The sequence below is a fragment of the Coturnix japonica genome, chromosome 2 (assembly GCF_001577835.2).
Source record: "Coturnix japonica isolate 7356 chromosome 2, Coturnix japonica 2.1, whole genome shotgun sequence".
Classification (NCBI taxonomy): domain Eukaryota; kingdom Metazoa; phylum Chordata; class Aves; order Galliformes; family Phasianidae; genus Coturnix; species Coturnix japonica.
Window position 1 is genome coordinate 113,705,572 of NC_029517.1, and position 25,928 is coordinate 113,731,499.

At 38.6% G+C, this 25,928-nt stretch overlaps 1 protein-coding gene across 2 annotated transcripts in view; it reads right to left on the reverse strand.

Moving 5' to 3' along the window:
* The window catches only part of TRIQK (triple QxxK/R motif containing), a 57,523-nt gene that overhangs the window by 18,572 nt on the left and 13,023 nt on the right, over window positions 1-25,928 (reverse strand). For both annotated transcript variants that reach the window (XM_015855953.2, XM_015855954.1), the window contains exon 2: window positions 24,737-24,817. In XM_015855953.2, coding sequence (XP_015711439.1) covers window positions 24,737-24,797 — 61 coding nt within the window. In that variant the 5' untranslated portion in view covers window positions 24,798-24,817. The remainder of the gene's footprint in view (window positions 1-24,736; window positions 24,818-25,928) is intronic.

Here is a 25,928-nt window from a genome sequence, read left to right on the forward strand (position 1 = left end):
GCCAGACTCTTTACAGTGGTGCCCAGTGCCAGGACAGGTGACAATGGGCACAATCTGGAACACAGAGGATTCCTACATAGCTCCAGGCAGTACTGCTGTGCTGTGCAGATGCTAGAGAACTGGCACAGGTTTCCCAGAGAGACTGTGGAATCTCCTCCTTGGAGATCTTCAGAACCTGGCTGCAGATCAGCCTGGGCCTCCTGCTCTGGGTGTCCCTTCCGGAGTAAGGATTGGGCCAGGCACAGGTGAGAGCCCAGCCAGCTTCAGCCACTACGGAATTCTATGAAACAGAAACTAAGGCAATTCAATGGGATGTAAAAACAGTTTGCACTTTCAACAGTTCTATAACGTTGCAATAGTTTACTTTTTAATGGGAGGAAATCAAATGTATTTTTTTTTCCAAAACACTGCGGAACTCCTGAAAACCAGACTGTCTCATACACTATTACAGAATTTTTCTTTATGTGCCTTTACTAATGTCAGGAAGGTAGGTGCCTGGCATGCAGAAAGAAGTGTTTTCTTAAGCACTTTGTAACATCACACAGCTCCATAGAGCAACCAATTGCACCCATATCCTAAGATATGCATACCAAAGTGTATGCTTATATCTCTTTGAGAGACCTTAAACCAGTGACTGCACATTCATTGAGTAACAGAATCTGAATTCATTGAAACTCTAATCATACCTGACACCTACATTTTAAATATGCATGCATCATCTATAACATTATGACCTGGCAATTGGAAATAACTATTGGCTTATGATGTTAAAGGAACCTCAGAAAGTGAAATCTGAAAAAAAAAAAAATTCTGGCCTACCCTCAGTTAAAATCAGAGAGCACATCAAACATCAGCAGTAATGATGAGGGTAATCTACCCTTGAGAGTTGGTGCAGGAACTACAGTTCACAAGCATGAAAACAAAAGACTAAGCCCTCAAGAATTTACTATTGTTTTTTGTGCTCTTAATATCACATGGACATATTCAAGGGCCATTCTTTTCCAGAGAAGCAGAAGACAGGCTTTCTTGTTTTTAATTGCTGTGATTACAAATGGAGGTTTTGGAGTCTTAGGTTAACAGGAACACTTTGTTATGTTTTAAGCATACTCAAGAACATGTCTGTAATCATAAAAAGCATGAAAACCCCCCACAGTCGCTCTCTTTTTTATTCAGGTTTAATGGCAGCTCAAATCACTGACCATTTTTCAATCTTGAGAGACAGAACAGCTTGACACTAATAACACATTTGTAAAGGACACATCATCATTTAACACAACATTAAGTGCTCAGGGACAACTTTTTACTGTAGACACAATGTGCTCTGAGCTCAGGGTTGACATTTAATGCTACAAAGATAATCCAACCAGTCATTCATGAGGGGTAAATTAATTTTCAAGCAACTATATTTCAGCTCTAAGCCAACTAGAAGGATGCATTAAAATGAATAAGTTTCTTCTACACTGCCTGCAAGATTAAAAAAAAATAATAATAGTCAAAATATAAAACATCCATAAGCACACCAAAATGTAACCATTTAATTATTGCTACCTTTCCTCAATTCCAGAACTCAAGTCTGGTAATATTTGTTATATATAACATTCTGTCAGGAAGCAAAATCCTTCAGAAAATCCCCCAGAATTTTCTATGATTGTATATATTTTCTATGATTCTATAGTTGCCATATAAACAATATAGAAAAGCATTTCAGAAAATAGATTGTCAATAATGGGGGGAAAAAAGCGTATTTTAAATCAGTTAATGCAGTCACGAAATTTCATTATTTTCAACAACTGTGGAACACAATTAATTGCAAGATCATCACCAAAAATACGAAGTACAGCAGTAAAAAAATTCATGCTTACTAGACACTGTTTGGTGAGCATTTTTCTTCATATATTTCAAAACTAAATGATCATTAAAAAACTTTGTTGAAGTCCAACATAAGCATGCCACCAGATGTGAAAAAGTAATAGCTCCACCTAACAAGGAGCATCTTAAATGACAGTCTTCAATTAACCTTTCCAAGAATCTCTTTAATGTTTCATACACAAACAGACAACTGCAAGAAACATTAAATACCTTTCTTAAAAAGAAATTAACACAATTTGAAACAGATCACTGGGTGAGTGTTCCACTTCCTTCTCCACTTACATAATATATATATGCATGAATATGCACATGTAGTTTTGAGCAATTTTTTGTTACTTTGCTATGGAGCAACTTCCAACACTTGCACTTTCATATAAACAATCATGCTTTAGTATCAGTTCTGAAGTAGAGGAAATAAAAAACAAATTTGACTGCATAGGAGTGAAATACCACATTAATGTAAGTACAAGCCACTCTTTTATCAAAAATTTGATTACACTTGGAAAGTATTTGATTTTTTTTCGGACAATGGAATCTATCATAGCCTTTCTTGGATGAAAAAAAAAGGTGTGAAAAAGGCAGCTCAGTGCATGGCACAAGGGCTGTACAGCTCACAAAGAGCCTTTCTGCCTTTTTGAGACAGGCTGAACCGAGCTCCAACTTGGCTTGTGCTGATTTTATTAACTTTGCTGGCTGCAAGCAGAGGAAAATGTGATATACATTGAACTAAGTGGAAACAGACACTTGGACTTTTGGTCTAAGCTTTCTAGGCAGGCAGACAGAGCAAGCAGCATGGTCATTCCAGAACCGCACAAGGTCCGTGTCTGTTCTTCTGCTCTTTGGAATCTCAACCTCTTGCAGTTTCAGGCTTTAATATATGCTGTCCAAAGGTACACTCACAGTTCACTTAATAGGTAAAAATCTAAACAGAGGAAGATCTACAGGTAGGAGATGCATAGCAAAGGTGAAAGAGTGTCATTATCATCACAGGTACTGACAATACCTGGAAGACCACCTAAAATTCATGACTGACAGACACAGTAACTACAGAATCACAAAAGAATGGTCTAGAAGGGACCCTGAAAAGCTACTTCATTAGTCCCTGCCCTAAGAGAGGATGAATTTTACCTACATAATTCTTGCTGGATTTTTGTCTATGTAGTTCTTAACAGTACTAAAAAACCAAGATTGTACTCTAGCTTCCCCTTAGTGCTTTACAAGCTTTATCATTAAAGCTTTCTTCAGGACCAATGACTAATTTAAATGTCCCATAATGAATTGTTAAAGCATTACTTTTTGTCATATCCACCACAAACTCAGAAGCCAGTTGATTTTATCACTTGCTTTGTTGCATAAGGCTTTTGTAGATTTAATGACTGTCATTGTATTTCTCAAGTCTTCTGTTCTAAAGATTGAAAAACATCAGTTCCTCAGTCCACTCTGTGTCCCTGTTACTCTCTGGATTTTTCATCTCATCTTTGTGCAAAATTGCTATATTCTCTACCTAGGATGGGACCATACAGTCTGTACATAAATGTACAGACTGTGGGACAAGAGGCTAGTGAAAGGGACTGAGGGTCCTGCTTGTTGAACATGAGTCAGCAGTCAGAAGGGCCAACCAGCAAGTTTGCAGATGACACCAAGCTGTGGGGACATAATGGTGGATTGCAAGCTAGACGCAGGCCAGCACTGTGCCCTCATAGCCCAGAAAGCCAACGGCATCCTGAGCTGCATCAAAAAATGAATTACCGGCAGGTCAAGAGAGGGGATCTTGTCCCTCTACTCTGCACTGGTGAGGCCTCTCCTAGAGCACTGCACCCAGATGTGGTCCTCAGTACAGGAGGAACATAAAACTGTTAGAGTGCATCCAGAGGGCCACAAAAACAATTCATGGAATGGAACACCTCTCCTGTGATAACAGGCTAAGAGCTGGGGCTGTTCAGCCTGGAGAAGAGAAGGCTGCAAGGTGATTTAATAGTGGCCTTTCAATATCTAAACAGGAGCTACAGGAAAGAAGGGGACAGACTCTTTAGCAGGGTCTATGGTGACAGAACAAGGGGAAATGGCTTCAAGCTCAAGGAGGGTAGATTTAGGTTAGGTATAAGGAAAAAATCTTATACAGTGAGAGAGGCACTTGAACAGGTTACCGAGTGTTGTGTTTGATGCTCTGTCCCTTAAGACTTTCAAGATGAAGTTGGATAAGGCCATGGGCAACCTGATCTAGCTGTGGTGCTCCTGTTCACTGCAGGGGAGTTGGACTAGATGGCCTTCAGAGGTCCCTTCTATGATTCTATATTCACACATCTCTATTTATCAGAATAAATGGTCGAAAAGACTTGAAAGAGTCGAAGTGTATAGCACCTTCCATAAGATTTGCTTCTGTGTCACAGAAGAAAATCAGACTGGATTGACAAACCACACTGGATGTTACTTTCCCCCTCACTGTGCTTATAAGACACTACATGTCCCTGTCCTGAAGGGTGTGAAAGATGAGGCAACTTCATTCAATAATTTATGAAGATTATATGTCCCATCTGTTTGACTGTTATTGTGATGTTGGCTGTATAATTACTAGAGGTTAGCTCCAGTAAAAGCTAGCCCATCTACAGGCAGGAGGGTGGAAAACTACTGCTAATAGTTACCCACTGAGAGCACTTAAAGATAATAAAGGAAAATATAGATACTGATGACCAAGTCAATCAATTCAGCTGCCCACAGCAAAACATATCCATGTCACTGATCCTCCACAAAACATCTCTGTTCTCTTCACTCCCATGACTACATAGCCAGACATTTCCCCCACTGTCTTTACATAAAGTTACATTATTTTGAACCTTACATAAAACAAGAGTGATTGAGGTCACAGTAGAAGTTAAAGACTCCCTATTGGGAAATTCCCCCACCCCCCAAAAAAACAATACCAACATGCATGTAAATGATTCTGAGATCCCAATTCAAAGGAAAGCAATAACCCATTTTTTCTTTCCCCGCTGAAGAAAACCTATTCAACACTGAACCAGAAAGAAACATCCAAATCACAACTCTGGCAATAAGTTTAATCTTAGAACATGTGAACAGGATCAAAGAAATCACTGCCTAAAAACTGTTTTCAGTACTGGTAATTTGAAATTTACTCCAAGTTATTCTGGTGTATATCACGCTAGTGCCAGACAACATCAGTGAATTACTTAATAGAGTGGCTGCTGAATAAGCACTGCAACATCACCATAAACTGTAATATTAAACCATTCACCCAAAGGGTCAGTGGTGCTTCAAAAGGTCAGCAGTGTTTTTCTCTCCTGCTACAGTTAACTCCTCACTACCTGACATGTTCAACCTTACCAGTCGATTGTGGCCTACCCCTGAGGGACATCACAGTGAGGCTGGGGCACCACATGTACCTGGAGTCACCCCTTTACCCCATGCCCTTGCCTCTTTCACAAGCACTCTCATAGGAGCCACATACCTCCCTAGCCATGCCAGACCAGACATACTGCTGTGGGACTTTGCTTGCAGGAGGGATGGGGGTGGCTATCGACAATAGGAAGGACATAATCTGTCAACCACAGCTTCCTTTTCCCCAGATGGAAGAGAAATGGCTTGGAGAAGCACAGAAAACCTAGTAACCTGGGGAACGAACCAGGTCATCTGATAAAGAGTACAGGAATCTATTGAAGATATCACAGTTGCATCCTTGCCTAATTTAATTTTAATTTTTGTTTATCACACACAATATCTGAGGATCAAATTCAATCATTGAACCATATTTCTGATTTTACAAAAAACAAAAAAGCCTTGTGAAAAAACAACAAACTTTGTAAATCAAATCACACTATGGCCCAGGAACAGAGACTCAGAGAATGTACAGCTAAGGAGACACTTCTCTCTAATCCCTGCTCGGTGAAAATCTCTTTTAAACTTAGCCTGTGCCATGGTTGCCAAGATTAAAAGCGTTCTTTGCTTCAGAACGACTCACTGTTAACTCATCACTTGTCACAACCTGATAAAGAAAAGCTTCCCATTTCTGAACCAAACAATACCTGGATTTGGAGGCAGAACTTGTGGGTAATGGATTAAAATTAGAGATTGAGTTTGAGATTCATGGATTTTATGTAAGAAAGGAGAAGCTGCAAGGTCAGAAGGAGACATTCTATGAACACTCACAGCCAGATCACACACCAGGGACAGAGACCCAGTCTATAAAGGGGTAGAGTGGAGAAAGGAACTAAAGGCATGTGAGTGAAGAGACTTGCAAGAGATCAAGCACCAGAAGAATGTCTTAACTCTTGATCCACTGTCTTATCCAGTGGATAATGCTTTACTCAGAATTGAAAATAAATTGGATGCTGTCTGCCAAGATGCAGTAATTCCTTACTAGTAAGTCATATCATTCTGGACCAGCTGCATATTACAAGACCATCCCAAAATACAAGTTGCAATTTATTAATTCTGCCTAAGTAAAAGGTTTCCAGTAATACTGTCGGCATTTGCAGTTCTCACTTCAGTGAAGCATACAGCAAAGGATGCTTTGTCAGACCTATATATCACTGTCACTCCAGAAGTCAACACACTGACAGTCTTAGCAGAGGTGGATGTTACAGGATACCGTGAAAGTGATTATGTAAGATGGAAAAGCAGGTTTTTGGAGTCTCACTCCAGCAATGCAGAAATCAGAGGCTTTTAATGGAATTAGTGGAAAAGGGAACATCTCTTGTATGCATCACCATTATCCCCTGGGATCCTAAAATTACTTGTGAGGAATAATCTCTCCAACTCACTCATAATTTTAGCACTCGTAAGAACCACATATCTTCAGTTCACCCATAATTTAAAAGTCTTTCCTTCAACAGAAATATCACCTGACAGGTCTTAACTAAAAGTGAATGACAGCAATAGCAGCTTACTTGTAAGTGTAAAGGAAATGCATATTTATGAGCACCCAGAGTAATGGTTTATGGACTTCAGAACTCAAGGTGTAATAACACCTTAAAGGCATATTAGAAGGCACAATTTGACCTTCCAAAGCCAATCCAGGCTATAGACAGTAGTGAGATCCATCTCTGTGTTAAGATGCTGAAGTCTGCTAATACAGAAGAAACAGCAGAGAAGCCCAGCTGACTTTTACATTTCTCTTTATTTTTCCAGACTCACCATTCCAACCTTTTCATTTCCCTTCATGAAGGCTTGTGGATGAGGAACTGTAGGTGAGTGTGCAGTGTATGAAAACATGTAAAACAATGGCATCTTATTCCTGCCTTATAGGAGAATATCTTCTATCTGTTCACAAACACTGTACTCCTTGATATATGAAACAGATAGATTTTACCTCACACCTTCTCTTCAAGCATAAAAATTTGTCAATTAACTGAAATGCTGTAATCTTTCCAATCATTCCACCATCAGAATGACGGTAATGAGTTTATTTCAAACCTTTCGATTTCATTTCATCATTATTACCAGAATCAGTCTTCTTTTGATTAATGAATCAAGTCTATTTCAACAATAGTTTTATTCTGAACCTCACTACATCATGAGCAATTTAAATAACGAAAGGCATGTATTAGGCCAGTTTATTTAAAGAAGCAAATCATCATATTTGTCAAAAACTTGATTCCATAGGAAGATCTTTTCTATGTTGCCCTTTGTAGGAAACATAAAAGCTGGAATAAGAGCTGAGGAAAACAGCGTACTGTCTGGAAAAGTATTGTGTTAAAGCAGATAAAGCATGGAGCTGCTTTCTACTCCTGGATGTTCTGTAAAATTATTGTATAACCCTGGGAAATCTCTTTGCCTTGTAAGACTTTGGTACTCATCAGAATCGCTGAGATTCTGATGTATTTGTGTAATAGGAGTGAAAAGCACTTAGGAGTGTTATCTATTAGAGATGATTCTCTGATGGCCTATATTAATTTATTTTAAAATATTTTAAAATTGCATTTACAAATATAATGAGAAACAATTAAAATGTACCTGAAGAAGTAACCAAATCTTCTACTGACCCTTGAAGTCAATTTCTTATTCATTAAGAATGTGTGATAAATATTTATAAACCCATACACAAAGCAATTTCAGTTTCTGGAATTAAAAGCATACAAAAATACTCTAAATTGAAGAGAAAATTAACTTTTAGCTATGCTTGCTTCCTCTTGGACTCTTAGTATTGACAGTGGTCTCAACACAAATGTCCTACATAACCACCGCTCCCTCTCTTTTTCTTTGCTCATTAAGTCCCTTCATGTAGAGTCATCCTGTCTAGTGGGTGACACAGGATGCAGAATTTCACCACAGCACCGTTACCTACCACGCAGCAATTCTATTCATTTGTCTTTTCAGGGTTAGGCCTGACATGCAGCACCAGCAGAGACTCCTCCACTTCCCATAACAGGGTGCTCCCAACAGAGAGGACAAGGCATTGCTCAAGACCGATGAAAGAGGTTATTTGTAAAGCACCAGAACAGTTCTCTATTAACATTCCTCCCTCTGATTGATTCTTTAAGCATACCAGTAGGGACACATTTATTATACATAGCACGCAGAGTGAAAAACAGTCAATGCATTTTTTTTTTCATAGTCATTTTTTAGATCCTCCCAGTTTAGAGGTTTGTCTCACACTCAGAGTGGGTTGTTTTTGTGAATGTGTTGTTTCATAGATAGATGGATACAGATACACAGAAGAAAACAAAGCCACACACCCTCCCCATGGCCTGTTTTTGAACAGTTCAGTTCCTCAGAAGAAAAGAGACACAACTTCAGTTCCAGTAACAATGCAATCCTTATGACAGCCATGCTTTTCCTAGGCTGAGGGAAAAGACAGTGGATCTGATTATGCCAGGCTCTAAGAATTTAGCAAAGGGATTCTGCATATGCCAAACTGAGGTTACTAAATTATTAAAATTACTGCAACTAAAATTTGACTCAAATGTACACGAAACGGAGATTTTCATATAATTAACTCCTAGTCCGCTTGGTGCAAAATCCAAAGGTTTGTCAGAAATACAGTGCTAATTTTATGCTCATGTTCTAACCACTGTAACAAAGCTACAGAACATGGAAAAAGGATTCACTGACGATTCACTCTGTGGCATGCTTTATTCTCTATTGTTTTGTTTTCCCCATAGAAATAACAGAAAAAAAAATCCTTAGCCACCCATCTAGCTGTATTTTTAATATAGATAGATACTAACAAGTGCAAAAGAAGGCACTGAAAAGTCCAAGAATAAACATAAAGTTGCCTGCTCCTAACATAAACCAGAACACAGAATTCCATTTTACGATAATGTATGCTGTTCAGAAGCCCCTTCCTCTCTCAGTAGCTAAATAAATATGAATGATAAAACTCATTGATCAAGTCATGTGATGTGCAGTAAATGAGGCAAGGGACCAATGGAAGATGACAGATGTCTTTATGGTTACGATAATAGATGAGGACCAGAACATCTCTTCCTCTCTCAGCCACATGTTTTGTGTATCACCTTGGACAAGATATTTACATACCAGATTAGTCTTCCTTCTTCTTTGTCAGTAGAAGTGCAGAGATTTTACAGAGTAAAATCAACATGCAGAGTAAAATCAACATATAGAGTAAAAACAACAACCTTTCCTGAAGACCCTGAGGCCAACATCACCTTCCTCCATCAAACAGCAGCCCTATCTGATTCATTAGTGACCAACAATTCAAGCAAATATATGCACCTGAATCTCTTCCTACACCAGGGATTTTACCCAACTATAACCCGTCAGTCAATAATTTCCACCTACTCTAGACATTAGAAGTGAAGGTTTGCAGTGCCACATATTACTGGTGTGTAGTTCCATGATCAGAGTAATATTACGCTGAAGATTCCAGAAATGTTTAGTGCTGCACACCCACATGAATTTCATTTAAAATGTGATTAACTAGGTTAAAATTATTCTTGGTAAATGACTGATTTTGCACATGCTATTCAATAAGTAAATTGATGATTTTTAATTCTGAAGGAAAACTCTATATAAAAAAGGACTTCAGTCAATTAATGTATGCAATGAATATATGAATGCCTTTGTATTACCATGCCCTTATTCTACAACCTTCAGACTCTTTCCAAACTCATCCTATTTAATTACTGAAAGAAATAAATTCTCAACTTCCTTAACAACCTACAAATACAATGTGACTCTCTCTTCTGTCCCCTTGGAGATGAGCTATTTGCTATATATATTTGGTATAAACCATTTTTTTCTCTCCCACTGACATTCTGTGATGACAAGAATGCCCGAATCACATCCTATTCCTGCAGTGGGACATGACACAACAGCTAGGGCCAAGGGGTAACATAGGAAAGTCTAGTCAAAGATGTATCTTGGGACCTCTGAAGAAACTGCATACTGTAATGACTAATAGTTTCTCTCTCAGCACTGTCCTTCTACAAAATAAAGTACAGAAAAAGCAGCAACAGCAAATGCACCCCGTAGCTATTAAAAAACAAACAACAATCAGTAAAGATAATGCTGTGGAGATGCTTTAATAGTTTCACGACATAACGTTGAGAGTACAAGTACTAAATATAAAAGGTAATGGTACCACAGAAATGTATCTTTTTCCTCCATTTCTCTTTTCCATCCCAGATTTTCAGCATAAATTTCATATTCACTTCAACAAGAAGAAAAAAATCTTGTGAAATTCAAAATTATCTTTGCAGAAATTTTGATTTTGGTTGAAATAACCAGTATTAATTTTTCCGCAAGTAAAACTACATGCAGAAAGTTATGGTAATCCTTCCAAATGCATTTTCGAGCTATAAATATCTCAGAAAGCTGCTCTACTTCACAGTAAAACTTTGTCCATATGGAACATATGACTAGAAAGGACTTTGTGAACTACTGAAATCCAGTACTCTGTTACTGAAAGTACTCATATCATTCAGTCTTGTTCCAAACTGATCACAGGAAACAATCAGAAAAAAATCTAGAGCTTTTGTTTGCTTGTTTTTTTGTCCTTAGCACTACAAGTAGGACATCAACCAAGAACTTCAGTCTTCTGTTGGTAAGAAATTTCCTTCTGATTTCTAGCTGTATTTCTTTATGGAAAATTTATATTCATTTATAGACTGGGTGCATATAGACTTTTCTTCGTGTTACTCCCAAAGCATTCACTGCAAGCAGCCGTATTTATTTCAGCTTGTGTTTGGCTAGGCTAAGCACGTTGACTTAAAAAATGGTTTTATTTTCTTGGTCACCCTGGTAGGTCTTTCTTTACCTCTCTTTCTTTCAATTCATCTTTCAATTCAACATGGATGAGCAAAGCAGTATTCAATACTTCCACCACCAGTGCCCTATCCAATAGCTTCAATATTTCTTTTCTCTACTTTAAATAAACGCGATAAAACACATGTGTTTCAAGATTATACTTTGAATGATCATTGGAAACAAAGAGACCTTTCCTCTAAGATTTCTGGCTGATGAGTTCACAGCATTGGTAATAAGCTGATCATCAAAGCAAGGCCATGCCTTAAAATAATGATACAGTCCATCCTGTCACTCCCAAAAAGCAAAGTCTGACACACGCCATATCACGAGGTTTCTGTTTCTTTATCAGCTCAAGCAAAGGATGGTAGCAGGCAGCTCTGAGAATGTTTTCTGTGCTATGACTTTATGCCAGCACCATTCTAAGTAAATAGTCCCTGTGTTTTAGAAGCAAACAAGAATAATCACAGAGAATGTCAGAATAATTCAGGTTAGAAGGGACCTCTGCTGTAGCCAACTGTTCAAAGTCAGGCTAATTTCAGTTAGTTCTTGTGGATAAGGCTTTTACATGTGCTGAAAAATCTCCAAAGCTGGAAATTCCACAACTTGTCTGGGCAACCTCTACCAGTGTCCGGCTTCCTTTATCACAAAACTTCCAAAAATTATTACTAAGCTATCAACAAGCACAGTTCTTTGACACTATAGTGACAACAGATGATAAGAAAATCATCAAGCAACATAACAAGACTTTCTTCACCCTCATGGACCAGATTTTCCTCTCCCTTACAAGGAAGAACAACTGAAATAACTTTGCTTAGTTCAGTAGTTCAATTTCTATCCCAAACTTCCACCACGGTAAAATGCAGCCTTCTAACCATGGTGTCTTGACTGTTGGAAGTGTTTCTCTTTCATCTAAAAAACTGCTTTAAAAGTATTTGGATAAAGCAAAAGGCGAAGACGATTCTTCACGAACAGTTTTTCTTTCTTTCTTTATCCACAGTTGAACATTTTATTCTCCCTCTCTAAAGGGAACATAAAATCACTTCCCTTTTTGACCCTTTCATGATGATTACTCATTAGAATTTGATAGCTTCCTCTAAAGAAACACAGCAGGTCAAATTTGCTTTTTCCATTAAGCTATTTGGGCAAGAAATCTTCCGCATAATATATGCTACGTGGTCTGTGGCTTTCCAAGCTCCCTATCAAGATACACAGAGCCTCCTCTGCTGCAGACAGGAGTCTGATTTTCTTGTACTTCTACCAATTATTTCCATCTGGTATTGTACTTAACAGGTTGAATTTCTGAGACACTTCACACTATGAAGTATGTTAAGGACTGTAACTTCAGTTCTATTTGATCTGCAATTTATTCAATGTTTCTCCCTGTACACTTCATTCTAGTCTGCTCTGTTCCCATCTATTCCAGAAAAGACACATATGACTGCAGTTTAGCTTTTCTGGAAAAGTATTTCTTCAGACAGATTCTCACTAATAATAATTTCATTCTGTTTCTTTTTCATATGTACTTTATGTGAACATTATGAAAAAGGCTGTGCCAAAAAAAGAACCACATTTAGGTCTGGTGGTGTGCCTTTTGCATCTATGAAAGACAGTATCACTACGTTCAGTGTACAATACCTCAAAATAACAGATGGACTGAAATTATAGTATTTATTATTCATAATATAATTCATCAAGATCTAACCTATAGACATCCTCAGACTGAAATAAAAAATGATTCCAAGAAAACAGAGGAAAGCCCACATGGAAAGCTAATTTTTCTTACACTATTTCCTGATCTGCTCAATGTGCATATTAAATGGAATAAAAGCTTTTGCTAGACTAACTTGAGCTGTGGTTTGGCTTTACAGTATGTTCAACAGCAATGTTGGTTTATAGTATTTGTTGGCCAGAGTTCTGGCATGTGGCTCAGTCCCTGCAGTATGCCATCCTGCTATTCAATTCAGTTGCATTCAGCCAAATGACAAAGCTGATCAGGGAATTCATTTGACTGAAAAACTGTCCAGCACATCTTTTTCTTTGAGCTGGGTCAAAACAGCACTCAAACAGCTGCACCATCACAAATGATGTCAGAGTATACAGCGTGACATGGGAACAGGAACAACTAGCACCTTAGGTAGGTGCTGCTAAAGGTCACTTTGTAGTGTTAAACTGTACACTCTGGCTATCTGTTTGCAGGTGTACTGATATATTATATAATACCAGTAGGAGCTGGAATTCAATTGTTGGCACTATCAAATTGCTAGGACAGCCCGTGGTGCAGTTTGAGCCCAAGGAAATAGCTCCCAAGCAATTCTTGTAAATGGTTCAAGAGTCAAGATAGGCTTGAAGCAACTCCCAGGAAGCAGCCTACAAACTACCATTCCATTTTATGGATAAAACAGTTTAACAGTATGGTCAGGGGTGTTTGATGCCAGTTGGCATCTGTGGCATATAGCAGTCCCAGGTTTGTTTAACTTGTAACTGCAGACACTAATGACTAGCCCATACTTAGGCTTTTCACCTGTTAAAATAAAAACCCACAGAGATTATTATAATTCTTCAGTCGACAACTCAAAAACTCCTTGAAGAACACATTTGTATTCTACCTTAACTTAAAACTTCCTCCATCTCTATCTACAGTGATATCAACTCAAGGTTCCTTAGGCAAGGTCAACACATTCTGTCTATTTTCGGAACTGGCTCGGTACAAGCCAACCTCAAACAAGGTGATGCACTGCCACAATTCAGAGCATCATGGTCCAGTTAATCAGAATCACAGAATCATACGATCATTCAGGTTGGAAGACACCTTCAAGATCACAAAGTCCAATCACCAACCTGATCTGCTGAGTCCCACCACTAAACCGTGTCCCTCAGTGCCAGGTTCATGTCTCTTAGATACCTTCAGTGATGAAGACTCCACTACAAACAGCCTGTTCCAATGCCTAACAATTTTTTCAGTGAAGAAATTCTTCCTGACAACCAATTTAAACCTCTCCTGATGCATCTTGAGACTATCTCCTCTTGTCCTATCTCTTATCGACTGAGAAAAGAGACCAACACTCTCCTCGTTGCAATCTCCTTTCAGGTAATTGTACAGACGTCACCTTAGCCTCCACTTTTCCAGACTGAACAGCACCAGTTCCTCAGGCTGCTCCACTCAGCACTTGTTTGCTAGTCCTTTTGCCAGCTTCATTGCTCTTCTCTGCACAATTGGTACTGCCAAGATGCAGGCCAGAACATGCAAAATGTTCAATGGGTCCAAAGCTGAGAGATTTAATACAGATTTAATAATTTAATTAAATACTTGCAAGAGCTACAGTGAATCTGGGTCGCTCTCTCATCACTATGCCATAACCTTGAGCTGAAGGGACCATGCCTAATGCTGAGATACACTGCTTGCTTCCATATGCTAGTTCATTATCCAGCTCCTCACTGTTTTGACTGCCAACAAATAATGATGTTTTTCAACACTCCTCCGCTAGGAACTGAATGCACAAACATCACATCATAAATGCCACCCAACATCTGCCAGGCAGTTACCATCTTCCCATGACTATCACCTAGGCTGAACCTAAACAAGAGATTTAGTGAGGAGCTGTGTCACATCCTGTTACCTATTACCCGCTAAATCATCCAAACCCCAATTCTGACAAACATGACGGCCCACGGGCATTTGTTTAAAATATCATATGGAAAATTAATTCTAACAAACAAAGCATTCTAAATTCACTGTTACTTTTTAATGGAAAATCAAAAGTCACGGGTATAAGCGCTGCTACAGAACTTTTAGCACCACTGCAGGCATTGCGATAAAGACATCTACAGAATATAAGCTAAGGAAAAGGCAGACTTTTTAAAACTTTCACTATTTAACAAGATTATATTGGATGCTACGAATAAGTTTTTTTTCACAATTAGGGCTGTAAGGCATTGGAACAGGCTGCCCAGAGATGCAGCAGCAGACATTCAAAGTCAGGCTAGATGTGGCTCTGAGCAACCTGCTCTATCTATAGGTGTCCCTGCTCATTGCAGGAGAGTTGGACTAGATGACTTTTAATGGTCCCTTCCAACTCAACTGGTTCTATGATTCTTTGATTCTCTGAACAAATAATCAATACTTTTGAAAATATTATTTGATATGTGAGATATTTTAGAAGAGTATCAATAGCTTTGCAGAGCAAAATATATTCAGTTGGTCTTACGGTCAATAGGTTATCTATATAGCTGGGAAAATTGATTATAAGATTTCAAGCAAAATATTTCAGAGATTATTACAGAGGTTAAACAACAGATTAGTGACTTGCCTTATATATTATCTGTAAATTTATAAAATGCAACAAGAGCACTCAGAGCAGAGTATTTGATTTCCTCCATTCCACTTCTCATTGTATAACTGTTCACTTCATGGTGCTTTGCTGTACTGATCCAATTACTATATGACTGAAACATCTCAAAATAACTTTGAATGTGTGAATATTTTCAATAGTGCTTATTTTTGACCAGCCTTTATCATCAAGTAAAAGATAGTTGCAATTTCTGTATCTCTAACTCAAATCAAGCAACTGCCTTTTTATATTTTCATTCAAGCAGTTTGAGATCACTTAGATGATTCTCCTGCTGCCTTGTTATTTCATTTCCCATCCAACACTCAAAGCTTGCAAGCTATACGTAGAACTTAGCAAGCCCATAAATAATTCAAGATCTTAAAAAGTGAAATAAAGCTAGTTCCTAACTTCTTTCTTTCAATGCAAGGGATGACATAGAAGCAAAAGCTCCCACTATAATAATAATATTTTAATACACATAAGCTACACAAATCCCTGTTAACATACAATTAATGGACCACTTGACAAACATCACCAGTATGTAAAAAATCATTACAAATTCATTCCGTAGAAGCCAGACAACTGTTCTGTGGTCATGCTTACTCAGAACACAGACATCTACCACACTTTTTAATGGTCATAAATAGGTGTAGTACCAACTGAATTGCAGAGAGCACATGCTGAAGAATAACAGCCACTCCTGACGAACTTCTTGAAAGGAAAATAATTGAATCAAGTGGATTTTATGCATATCTCCTCCCTCCAATGCCCCCTGTAAAGCTCACCAGCCCTCTTGCTGCCTTCACTTCTGCTAGTTCAGACAATACAACAGAGATTTAACAAGCCCTCCATTGTGGGACAATGGCGGGGCAAAATCTATCTGCGCTAAATAAAAAGAGCACAACTTGTGGCGCTGTAACTGAAGACATGCAGTTACAACTACTATGCATTACGTTCACCTTAAACATCTAGCAAGAGCATCTGTGCAAGAGCATGCACTGACCATTTCATTCTTACACCTTCTGCACTGCTGCCTAAAGACGGAATAAGAGCAAATCAGGTTTGCAGTTCATTGCTCAACTCTCCTTGCATTATATTGACATATTATTACTTGGAAATTTAAGCACATGCACCAGATGTAGAGAATGCATACATAAATGTTGTACACATCGAAAAATGATGTCTGAAACCTTTTTTTAAACGCATGTCTCAGTTAGATTTACAGATTCACATTCGCATATGAGTACTTTGAAGTCTAACCTTCATGAATATGAGCTAAGATTTTCCAAGACTGGAACAAGAATTTCTAAAACTGTTAAACTACTCTGCTTTTGAATGTAATATAGATGTACTTATGTGTCTGCAGAAATTTTTATGTATTTTCAAGAGGATGCAAAGCGGTTGTTCTAGGATGGTTTTTGACTGCAAAAATGAATTCACTGAAGAATGGATGAAGCAGCTCAGAGTAAGTACAAACACAAATATGCATCACTGCAAGATTCCTGTAGACACTGGATACCTTACAGGAACTGCAAGTGCTTGAAATAACACTGTACTGAAATGCATCTCATCAGTTGGAAACAGCATGTCAAATTTCACTCTCATTTGCACCTACAAAAAATAAAATCGTAGCGACTCCACTGAGTGAAATGGTGATATGGCTGGTGAGCTCAAAATAAGAGCAGACTAGGGGTTTTCATCTTATACAATGAAACAACTGTAGTACAAATGTATAGTAGAAGTAGTATAATCAAACAAGTTCAAAGAAATAACAGGGATTTACTGTGGAGATCGGATAGGAGCCAAGTGAGTTAGATTCTCCTGTGAAGACAGGTTGAGAGAGTTGGGAGTTGTTCAGACTGAAGAAGAAATTGCCCTGGGGAGACCTCATGATGGTCTTTCAGTATCTAAAGCGAAAGGGAAATGAGAAAATAGTTGTAAAATAAAAGAGGGAAGGTTTCTATTGAATATAAGGAAGAAATATTTTACTCAGAAAGTGATGAGGCATTGGCACAGGCTGCCTAGAGAAGTTGCTGATGCCCCATCCCCAGAGGCATCCCCCAAGGCCAGGCTGGATGAAGCTCAAAGCAAAATGGTCTTGAGAGTGGTATCACAGCATGGCAGAAAGGGGCTGGAACTAGATTTTCTTTACGGTCCCTTCCAATCCAAACCATTCTATGATTCTTTGTTTCCCTGTCTTTGACCCTCACAGCAGACTCCACAGCACATATTGGGTTGCCACCTCCCCTCCAGTCCCTGCACAGTAATATCCACACAAACACAACTACATATCCACATTTACAGTCACCTTCTATGCTCTCAGCCAAAGCAATAAAATACAGCTTTACTGCTTTGGACTTTAAAAAATAAGTGATTGCATACCATATGTGCATAAAATCCATCGTCAACCTTCACAGATCATGTTAAAAACATCCCAATCAACACAAAATGCAGATTACATTAGCACAGCCAGACCAAGTTTCACTTCATAGCAGTGTTTCCTTGAGCTGCTCTTTAGTTTCTGAGAAGTGAAAACTGAAGTGAAAGATGCCATCAGTGACTAAAAGATATAGCTTAGTTTTTGCGACATAGAAATTCATTTTCTGCAGCACCCCTTCCCAAACCAAAGACTACACATGGTATCCAGGGCATATCACCATAAGGTACCAAACTCAGCATAGGAAAAGAATCCAAAACTTTCCATGTTCCTACATTTAGTAAAAAGAGAGGGTTTTTTCCTACTTCTCTTTATTCTGCGTTTAATAGTATGCCTTTATCAGAAAAAAAAAAAAAAGACTATAAATGTAACATTCCATATTCAAGAGAAAAAAACAGATGGAAACTATCTATTTCTTAGGTGGTTTTTCCATCTTAAATAAACTCTAGAAGTGTTATTCCTCCTTAAAATCAGTCAAAATAGCATGTAATTATTTCTCTATCTTTCCCCCAGTAATCAGCTGACTGAAAACAAACATGGAAAGAAAAAAGACTATTTAAAAATGCACATTGTGTAATTTTCATGCCACTGACATCAGTCCTGCTGCATATCTGCCTGTCATAAGCAAGAGCATTCTCAATTATCCAAATGCTGCCTTCTAGTCCTGTGCCTTCTCCGAGCAGACAAAAGAGACAGGAATTGCTGTTTTGTGACAAACAGTGCAATTTTAAAACTTTCAGCACAAATTCAGTCCAAACTTTTATTTATTTATCTATCTATTTATTTATTTCCGCTGTTGCTGTTGTTTCAAAAGTGAAACCTAAAACTTTGATGCTGGTAACAAACATCTCCTGATCCAAAACAAACAAACAAAAAAATTGCACTTCAAAATATGCAATGTATTTCAAAAGAAAATATCAAAACATACATGTTTTTTTCTTCTTGAGTTGAAAAGGAAGGCAATTAGATTTGAGTACGCATGGCATTATTCATGGTAAGGAAGGCAGAGGAACACTAACGCTATTAAAAAACACCAAAAATGAACAATAATGGAGAACAACAAAGGTGATGTGGCAGACAGTAAAGGGAGAGGTTTCCTTTTAACAGTAGGGCAGCTGGATATGGCAACCTGAGACGGACTTCTCTCTGGAGACAGGGAGGCAACAGGTCCGTGATTTGACCTGAGCTGATGCCTTGAGTTGGGAACCTCAGATGCTGCTGCTACTCCCATTTTGCTCATCCATTTCTCTATACCCAACTCCTTTCATATCATCAGTACAACCATGTTACCACAAATAATTCCTGAGGATGCCAGGGAGGGTGGGACCATCCTCTATGCAGTCATACCACTGAGGTATTCTGTGCAGGAGCCTGGTATTACCTCAGGTGTTCACCTGGTCACAAAAGCTCTTCTCCATCCTATCAAGAATATAACCCTTAACACCAAGAGAAGGTGCCTTTCTTTAGGACATGTCTCCAGTTCCCCATACTCAGGATTTTAGAAAAGGGACCACTTCACCCACTAAGCTGTGGTCGCAGAGGTTGATAACCTCTCTCCACACCAGAGTTTCCTGGTCTCCCACCCTTTTCCCTTCATCACTGTATGATTCTGTGTGCGTTACGCCCCAGAACACCAGCACAACCAAGCCACAGTGCTTAGTCTAGCACCTTGTGCTTTCCAAGATAAGTTAACTTATTTTCATTCATAAATTTCACTCCCTCCCAGGGGCCATGCAGGGCCTGGCTTACCCCAGAGCTCCTTGCCTACATGTGTTACAGGCATGCAGGATCAAGACAGCAAGTCCATGGATACAGAACAGACAATAAACAGACCTCACAGTCTACAAATTGGATGTTGAATGATTGGCAAACAACCTCGCCTTATGAAAAATTATGTTACAGCAACACAATAGTACTGTGAGCCAAAAGTATGTCTATTCCTGATTTGTAGACCAGGTTTTAGTTATACTATAATCCTCTCAGTATGCCTGCTTAGGATCCCACAATCACACGAGTCATGAGCACTACCCACAAATCCTGCGGTTCCTCTGCCGAGCAAGTGACACACCAGATGAAGAAGGATGGAAAATATACATGTGGAATTGTTCTGGGAACTTAAAGCACACATAACAGTAAACAAAGCAAATATGGTGCAAAACCTGTTGCTATTTTCACAGCATTTGTGAAGCAAAGCTACATAGATGCCGAAGGATGCATGCTTCTTCACACCTCTCCTTCAATCCCATCAAGTTAAGCACAGCAGCACAAACAGCAGCAGGGATAAATAAATGTTGTGCACCATTTGCTGCTGCATCACAGGGGTGTATACTGTGCATGCTCAGGTATGTGTTTGTGCATGGCAGAGACAGATGAAAAAAGAGCATTAAAATGATTTTTCCTCATGATTCTCCTAGAGCCTGGGCTGCCAAAGGAGACTGAGCACACAGTCACTTCCATGGTATTTTTTTTTCCTCCCTATTTTCTCTAGGCACGGTCCAAATCAGTTGGAAAAGGATGCTGCCATCCTCCGCCCCACTTAGGGACAGTCTTCAAGCAGCCAGCACCAGTTTGTTCTGATAGGAAAAACCTCCCTCTGCTCCCTGCACTGTTGGCCACAGGGGCACTTGCTAAACAAGAGGAGCTACAGACAAATTTTGGCTGGTGGAGGGTGAGGTGGCTGGAAGCCAGTTGATGGAGACTACATCAGTCTTTATTCTGGGGAAATCCTCAGAAAGCAAAAAGCAACTTCTAAAGGCTCATCAGCAAAGAAAACACAGGCGACCTTGTACTCATGAAGAAGAAAGGCGTAACTGAGGAGATCAACATGAACTTAAACCATGGCATAGGGCAAACATGCGGCATGCTGAATGGAAACACAGAACAAAAAAGAAAGCTTGGAATAAAATGAAATAAAAGATCTGGTTTTAGTTCAAATTACTTTACTAAAAACCTAATTGAAAATTGTGTTGAAGTTGACATGACTTTTTGACATGTTCTTCCTTCAAGACTGCATTTTCAATCCAAAAAGAAGGTATTAAGAATGTTTCAATCTGGCTACCATCCATTCAGCAAGGTTAGGAAACAGTAAATTATAAGCTAAAATTAACATGACAACATTGGTCAATAAAAACTAGTCATTTGGCCAGCAGCTATCACAGTACTTTCAAGAATCCATACACACTGAACATCTGGAAAGGGAGGATGGCAATCAAGACTAATACATAGGTTTAGAACTATAAATAGGCTTGATAAATCAAGATTCTAAAGACAGGCACCATGCAAACAGCCTTTCCCCATTTACCTTCTGTTTTTGGCTGAGACAATGCTGATAGCACACGAAAGTTTTGGTTTTTGCTGAGTGATGGGAGTGTACCTGAAATCAAGCTGGGCCACTGGGAATGGAGGAGTCACTGCCTTTATGACACAGCAGAATGTGTTGGGTTGCCAGGACAGCAGGCCTGGATTGGCCGATGGGTTGTTCCATACATGTGTCATAATGCAAAAGGCTACAACACAGTGGGGAGCTGGCCAGAGGCAAGGCTATGCTCAAGGGTTGGTGGGCATCAGTTGGTGGGTGGTGAGATGTTGTGTTGGTAGCAGTGCATCAGTCAGCAGGTGGTTACATCGTTAGCTGGGTGTCAGTCAGCAAGTAATTGCATTGGGGATATATGTTATAATCACATTTTTTGTCTCCATTTTCCTCTTCTCTCTTAGTAAATAGTTTTTACCTCAAACCAAGAGTTCTATTTTGTTTCCAGTTCTCTCCTTTATCCCACTCAGGAATGAGCAAACAGCTGTATGGTGCGGAGCTGCTTGCCAAGTTAAACCACAACACCATTTCTAGATTGTAATCTATGCAGGAAAGGGCAAGCAAATACTCTTCTCCAAAACACATAATACTTCTGTTTCTTCTCTTGTGAAAAAGAGTGACCCTCCCAGAAACTACACAATCCTGGAGAGCGACAGTATTATGTACACTGGAGAGTCTTCCACTGAGCAGCCTCGCAGTAACGCATCCTTGTAAAGGGATCTAGATTTCACAGCTCAGAATGTATTTGAAGACTGGATTTTAAAAGAAAATTGAAATTCCTCTTGTATGATTTATATTAAGTATGTCAATGAAATCAGATAATGAAGAGTTAGATCAAGAGGAATTAAAATTAAGAGACTGGAGCACCTCTCCTACGAGGAAAGGCAGAGTTGGGACTTTTCAGCCTGGAGAAGAGGAGGCTCTGGGGTAATGTCATAAATATCAGTAAATACTTCAGGGGGAGTGCGGAGAACATGGAGACATGCTCTGCTCAGAGGTTCCCAGTGCCAAGATAAGAAGCACAGAAAATTCCATTTAAGTACAGGAAAAAACTCTTGAAAGTAATCAAACATAGAAAGAGGTTGTTCAAAGAGATTATGGAGTCCCAGATTGCTGTGGATGTTCAGAAGCCACCTGGACACAGTCCTGGGGCCCCTACTCACCTATTATTCTGTGAGTCTGTGACAAACAGATTAATTATCATCACTTGCAAAGGACTAAACAAAAAGAAAAAAATAAATAAATCAAGAAGTAATGGTAAAAAAAAGGAAAAGAAAGAACTCTTCCATATTCACTATAACGAGAAAAGCTATTTATTGGATTATGTTTGTATTTACTTTAGTAAAATACCTGGGAGCATAGGGAGAATAGAGAAATAGCTCCACTAAACTTGGTTTCCAGGTGTAAAGCTTACCCAAACTACTTATATGCAAAACTGAAACACCTTTGCAACACTAAAGTATAAAAACATACCTATAAATTCTCAGCTCCCCCCTGCTACATTCATTAAATTCAGCAGAGAGAGCAGAGAACTAATTTCCATTGGCAAACTCTATAGTGTATCAGTGAACAACCAGAATAGGAGCTGAAACAACAATTGTCAGAGCAAGAGGCAATGGATAGTCTATTTTAGCTCTTGCTCTCCGTCCTCTAAGGAATAATACAATTGCAGAAACTGGAGACAGAAAAACACCTCGTAGGTTATATAGTTTATTTGCCTGCCAGTGTGAGATTCTTCCCTATAATAATTTTTAACACTTGCTTTTGCCAAGCTAAAAGCAATGCGTCACCTCCAAGGAAAATGAGCTTGTTATGAGACCCCTTGGACATTGCACTTTGAAGTATCCAATAGATCATGGTGCTGCATCATATAACAAGGGAAGGTGCCAAATTGTTCAGACAACATGCTGTACAAGCCTAGTCTGAAACAGGACAGCTACAGAACAGCATCCCTCTGAGCATTGGGCCCTGATTTATACCCTCTTGCCTCCTTGCTACAGCAATGTCATCTCCCCTGCTTAAGACACCACAGATCTGTCCTGGCACACAGGTGTGAGACGTGTAACCACAGTGCCAAGTGGTGTTAATATGCAAGAAATAGCTCAAGCTCTGAAATGTGAGGTCATTTTGTGAGTCTCATATAGTGTGGAAGCTTTACCTTCCCTTAGGTCCTTCAGTGGTCCCAGGGGTCCAAGCAGAAGAATTTACTGCTAAAATGAGAGAAACTTCACACACCACAATCCGACCCTGCTGAACAGCCTCTCAAAATCACTGGTCTCTTCTGCCCTGCAGAAGACTTCAAAAAACACGACTCCGACAGAATTAACTTGGAAGTGTTTGCAAAGGGAAGAAAAGCAGCTCTAAAGGAGGCAGCCAGAAAAGCACAGGCCACAATGAGAAGCTGAAAAGATGTCGGAAAGTTGACACTAAGCCTCCCTCTGAACTCCCAATTTCATGTGAAGCAGTGTCTTCACATGAAGGAGCTCCCACTTGCCTAGCCCATTCTGGAGAAATATCTGTGGTTCTATCTCCTCCACATGAGATTTTCTACACCAAGCCTAAATTGTACAAACATTTTCCAGTATATTTGCTGTCCACCTGTAAAGCTAATTGGAGATTTTCAACCACACTTTCAACTATCTCAGAGACTCAACCACTGAGAAAGTCTGACACACTAATTGCCCACACAAGTCCATTAAAACAATTATATCAAAAATAGTAAGGTAGCACTGAAAAAACTAAGGCACAATAAAATTATGACTGTTCACATAACCTTAGCTCCTTCACCATGAGAATGTATGTTATAAACAGCCTTTTCTTCCCAGACAATTACAGTTTCTCTGCATATTTAAACACAGATGTGGCTGCTTAGCAACTGTAAAACAAAATCATTTACTTAAATATTTGAGTAGAGGTTAAGGTATTCATTTTATATACTTTTAAAATACTGTATGTTCTTTATAATATTATTTTACACCTGGAGTGACAGGTATATATGGATTCCAAAAATAAGTCATTTACTTGTGTGTTTAAACCATGACCTACACCATACCTACTTTTACAATGGGTTAATAGCAAGAAAAAAAAAAAAAAAAAAAAAAGGAAATGAAACTTCAAAAATATTGAAACAAATTAATAATGTGAATGTAAATGTAAAATCTCTGTCTGCATTCAGCATATCAAAAATGGTTATGAGACTCAACAATATTCCTTTTGAGAAACATCCGTATTTAAAACTGGAGACAAACTGAAAAATACTGAAAGTTCCAATAGTTAAGAGATATCGCACCACTACCCAACTGCAGCCTCTCACTACCAGTTCTAAACACAGACTGAGGACTTAAAAATAAATAAAGAAATACACCAAACAACATCTGCATGAAAGGTTTTGCTGAATGGATTAGTCAACAGCATACATGAATTGTTTTCCTGCAGTATGCATTACCTTGTATCACTTCCAACAACAAAGCTTTTGAGAAGAAATAATACATTTTGTTACACCACCTTAGTCTAGCAGCACAAAACAGATATTTTTCAAGCACACAAACTTTTCTTCAGATATCTTACCTATTTGTTTCCTGTATTGGTCAACGGGAGTTCTTGCTGTAGAGGCATCTTTCCTACCCATTGTTTTCTATATGGAAATTACTGCCAGTACCAGAAAAATAGAAAAAAAAAAAAAAAAAAAAAAAAAAGAAGAAAGAAAAAAGAAAAAAGACATTATTCCTAAGTGACTTGTTAAGGAAATCAATGACTTCTAACATCAGAAAAAGAAAACTGCAACAAAAAATATTTCCCAAGCTGCATGCAAAGACAAGCCAACCCAGACCACAACAAGATTCTGGATTTAATCAGAACCATTGTAAAAGCTATTAGATAAATTCTAAACACATCTTTTTTCCTCACTGCATGGGCTATTAGCATTACAGAATGCCTGTTACTTTGAATTTAAAATAAATAAATTAAAAAATGCACAAATAAATAAATAAATAAATATATTATTGCTGAATGGGCTACAAGGTGTCACAGCCTCCAGCAGCCCCAGGTATCCCATTCATACTTGAAAATGAGGATCAAAGTAGAGGACAACACGAGTGACGTGTGCTTTTAAAACCACAACACTGCTTTTTTGTATTTACCTACTTTATTAGAACGCACCTATTTATTTTAACCTATTTATTAATATATAATGACAAATGACAAAACCGTAACAAAGGAGATTGGATCATGGTGAGACACAGGACCATCAGTAATCATTTCAAAAGGCATGCAGGGATAATAAAATGTTACAAAAGAATACTATTATTTTTTTAATCAGAACCAAATCTCAATTACAGCCTTCTAACATTTCCACGCATCACTGTAGTTTGATTCAGAGAATATCCCCATTTTATCTAAAATGCATAAGCAGTCAGCTGTAACCAATAGGTATTTTACCCCCTCTATTATGTTTCCCAGCTACTTTCTTTTCCGGTATTATCCCACATAAAGTTCCCACCATAATAGCATGAGTGGAAAATCAAGGCAACATTCCAACTTGCAGCTAGTTGAGGTGATAACAAATGGGTTTTACACAGCAAAACTAACTCTTGGCTTATTTTATGCCACTGCAAGAAACTGGTTTTGACTTTCCTCTTATAATTTCAATAGCTTAACAATGTTCTGTAACAAAATGTCAGCTGTGAAAGATGTTTGCAGTCTTTGCAATGCCAACAAAGCACAAGAAGAAACTGCAGACAAAAAGCACTAATTCCCATTA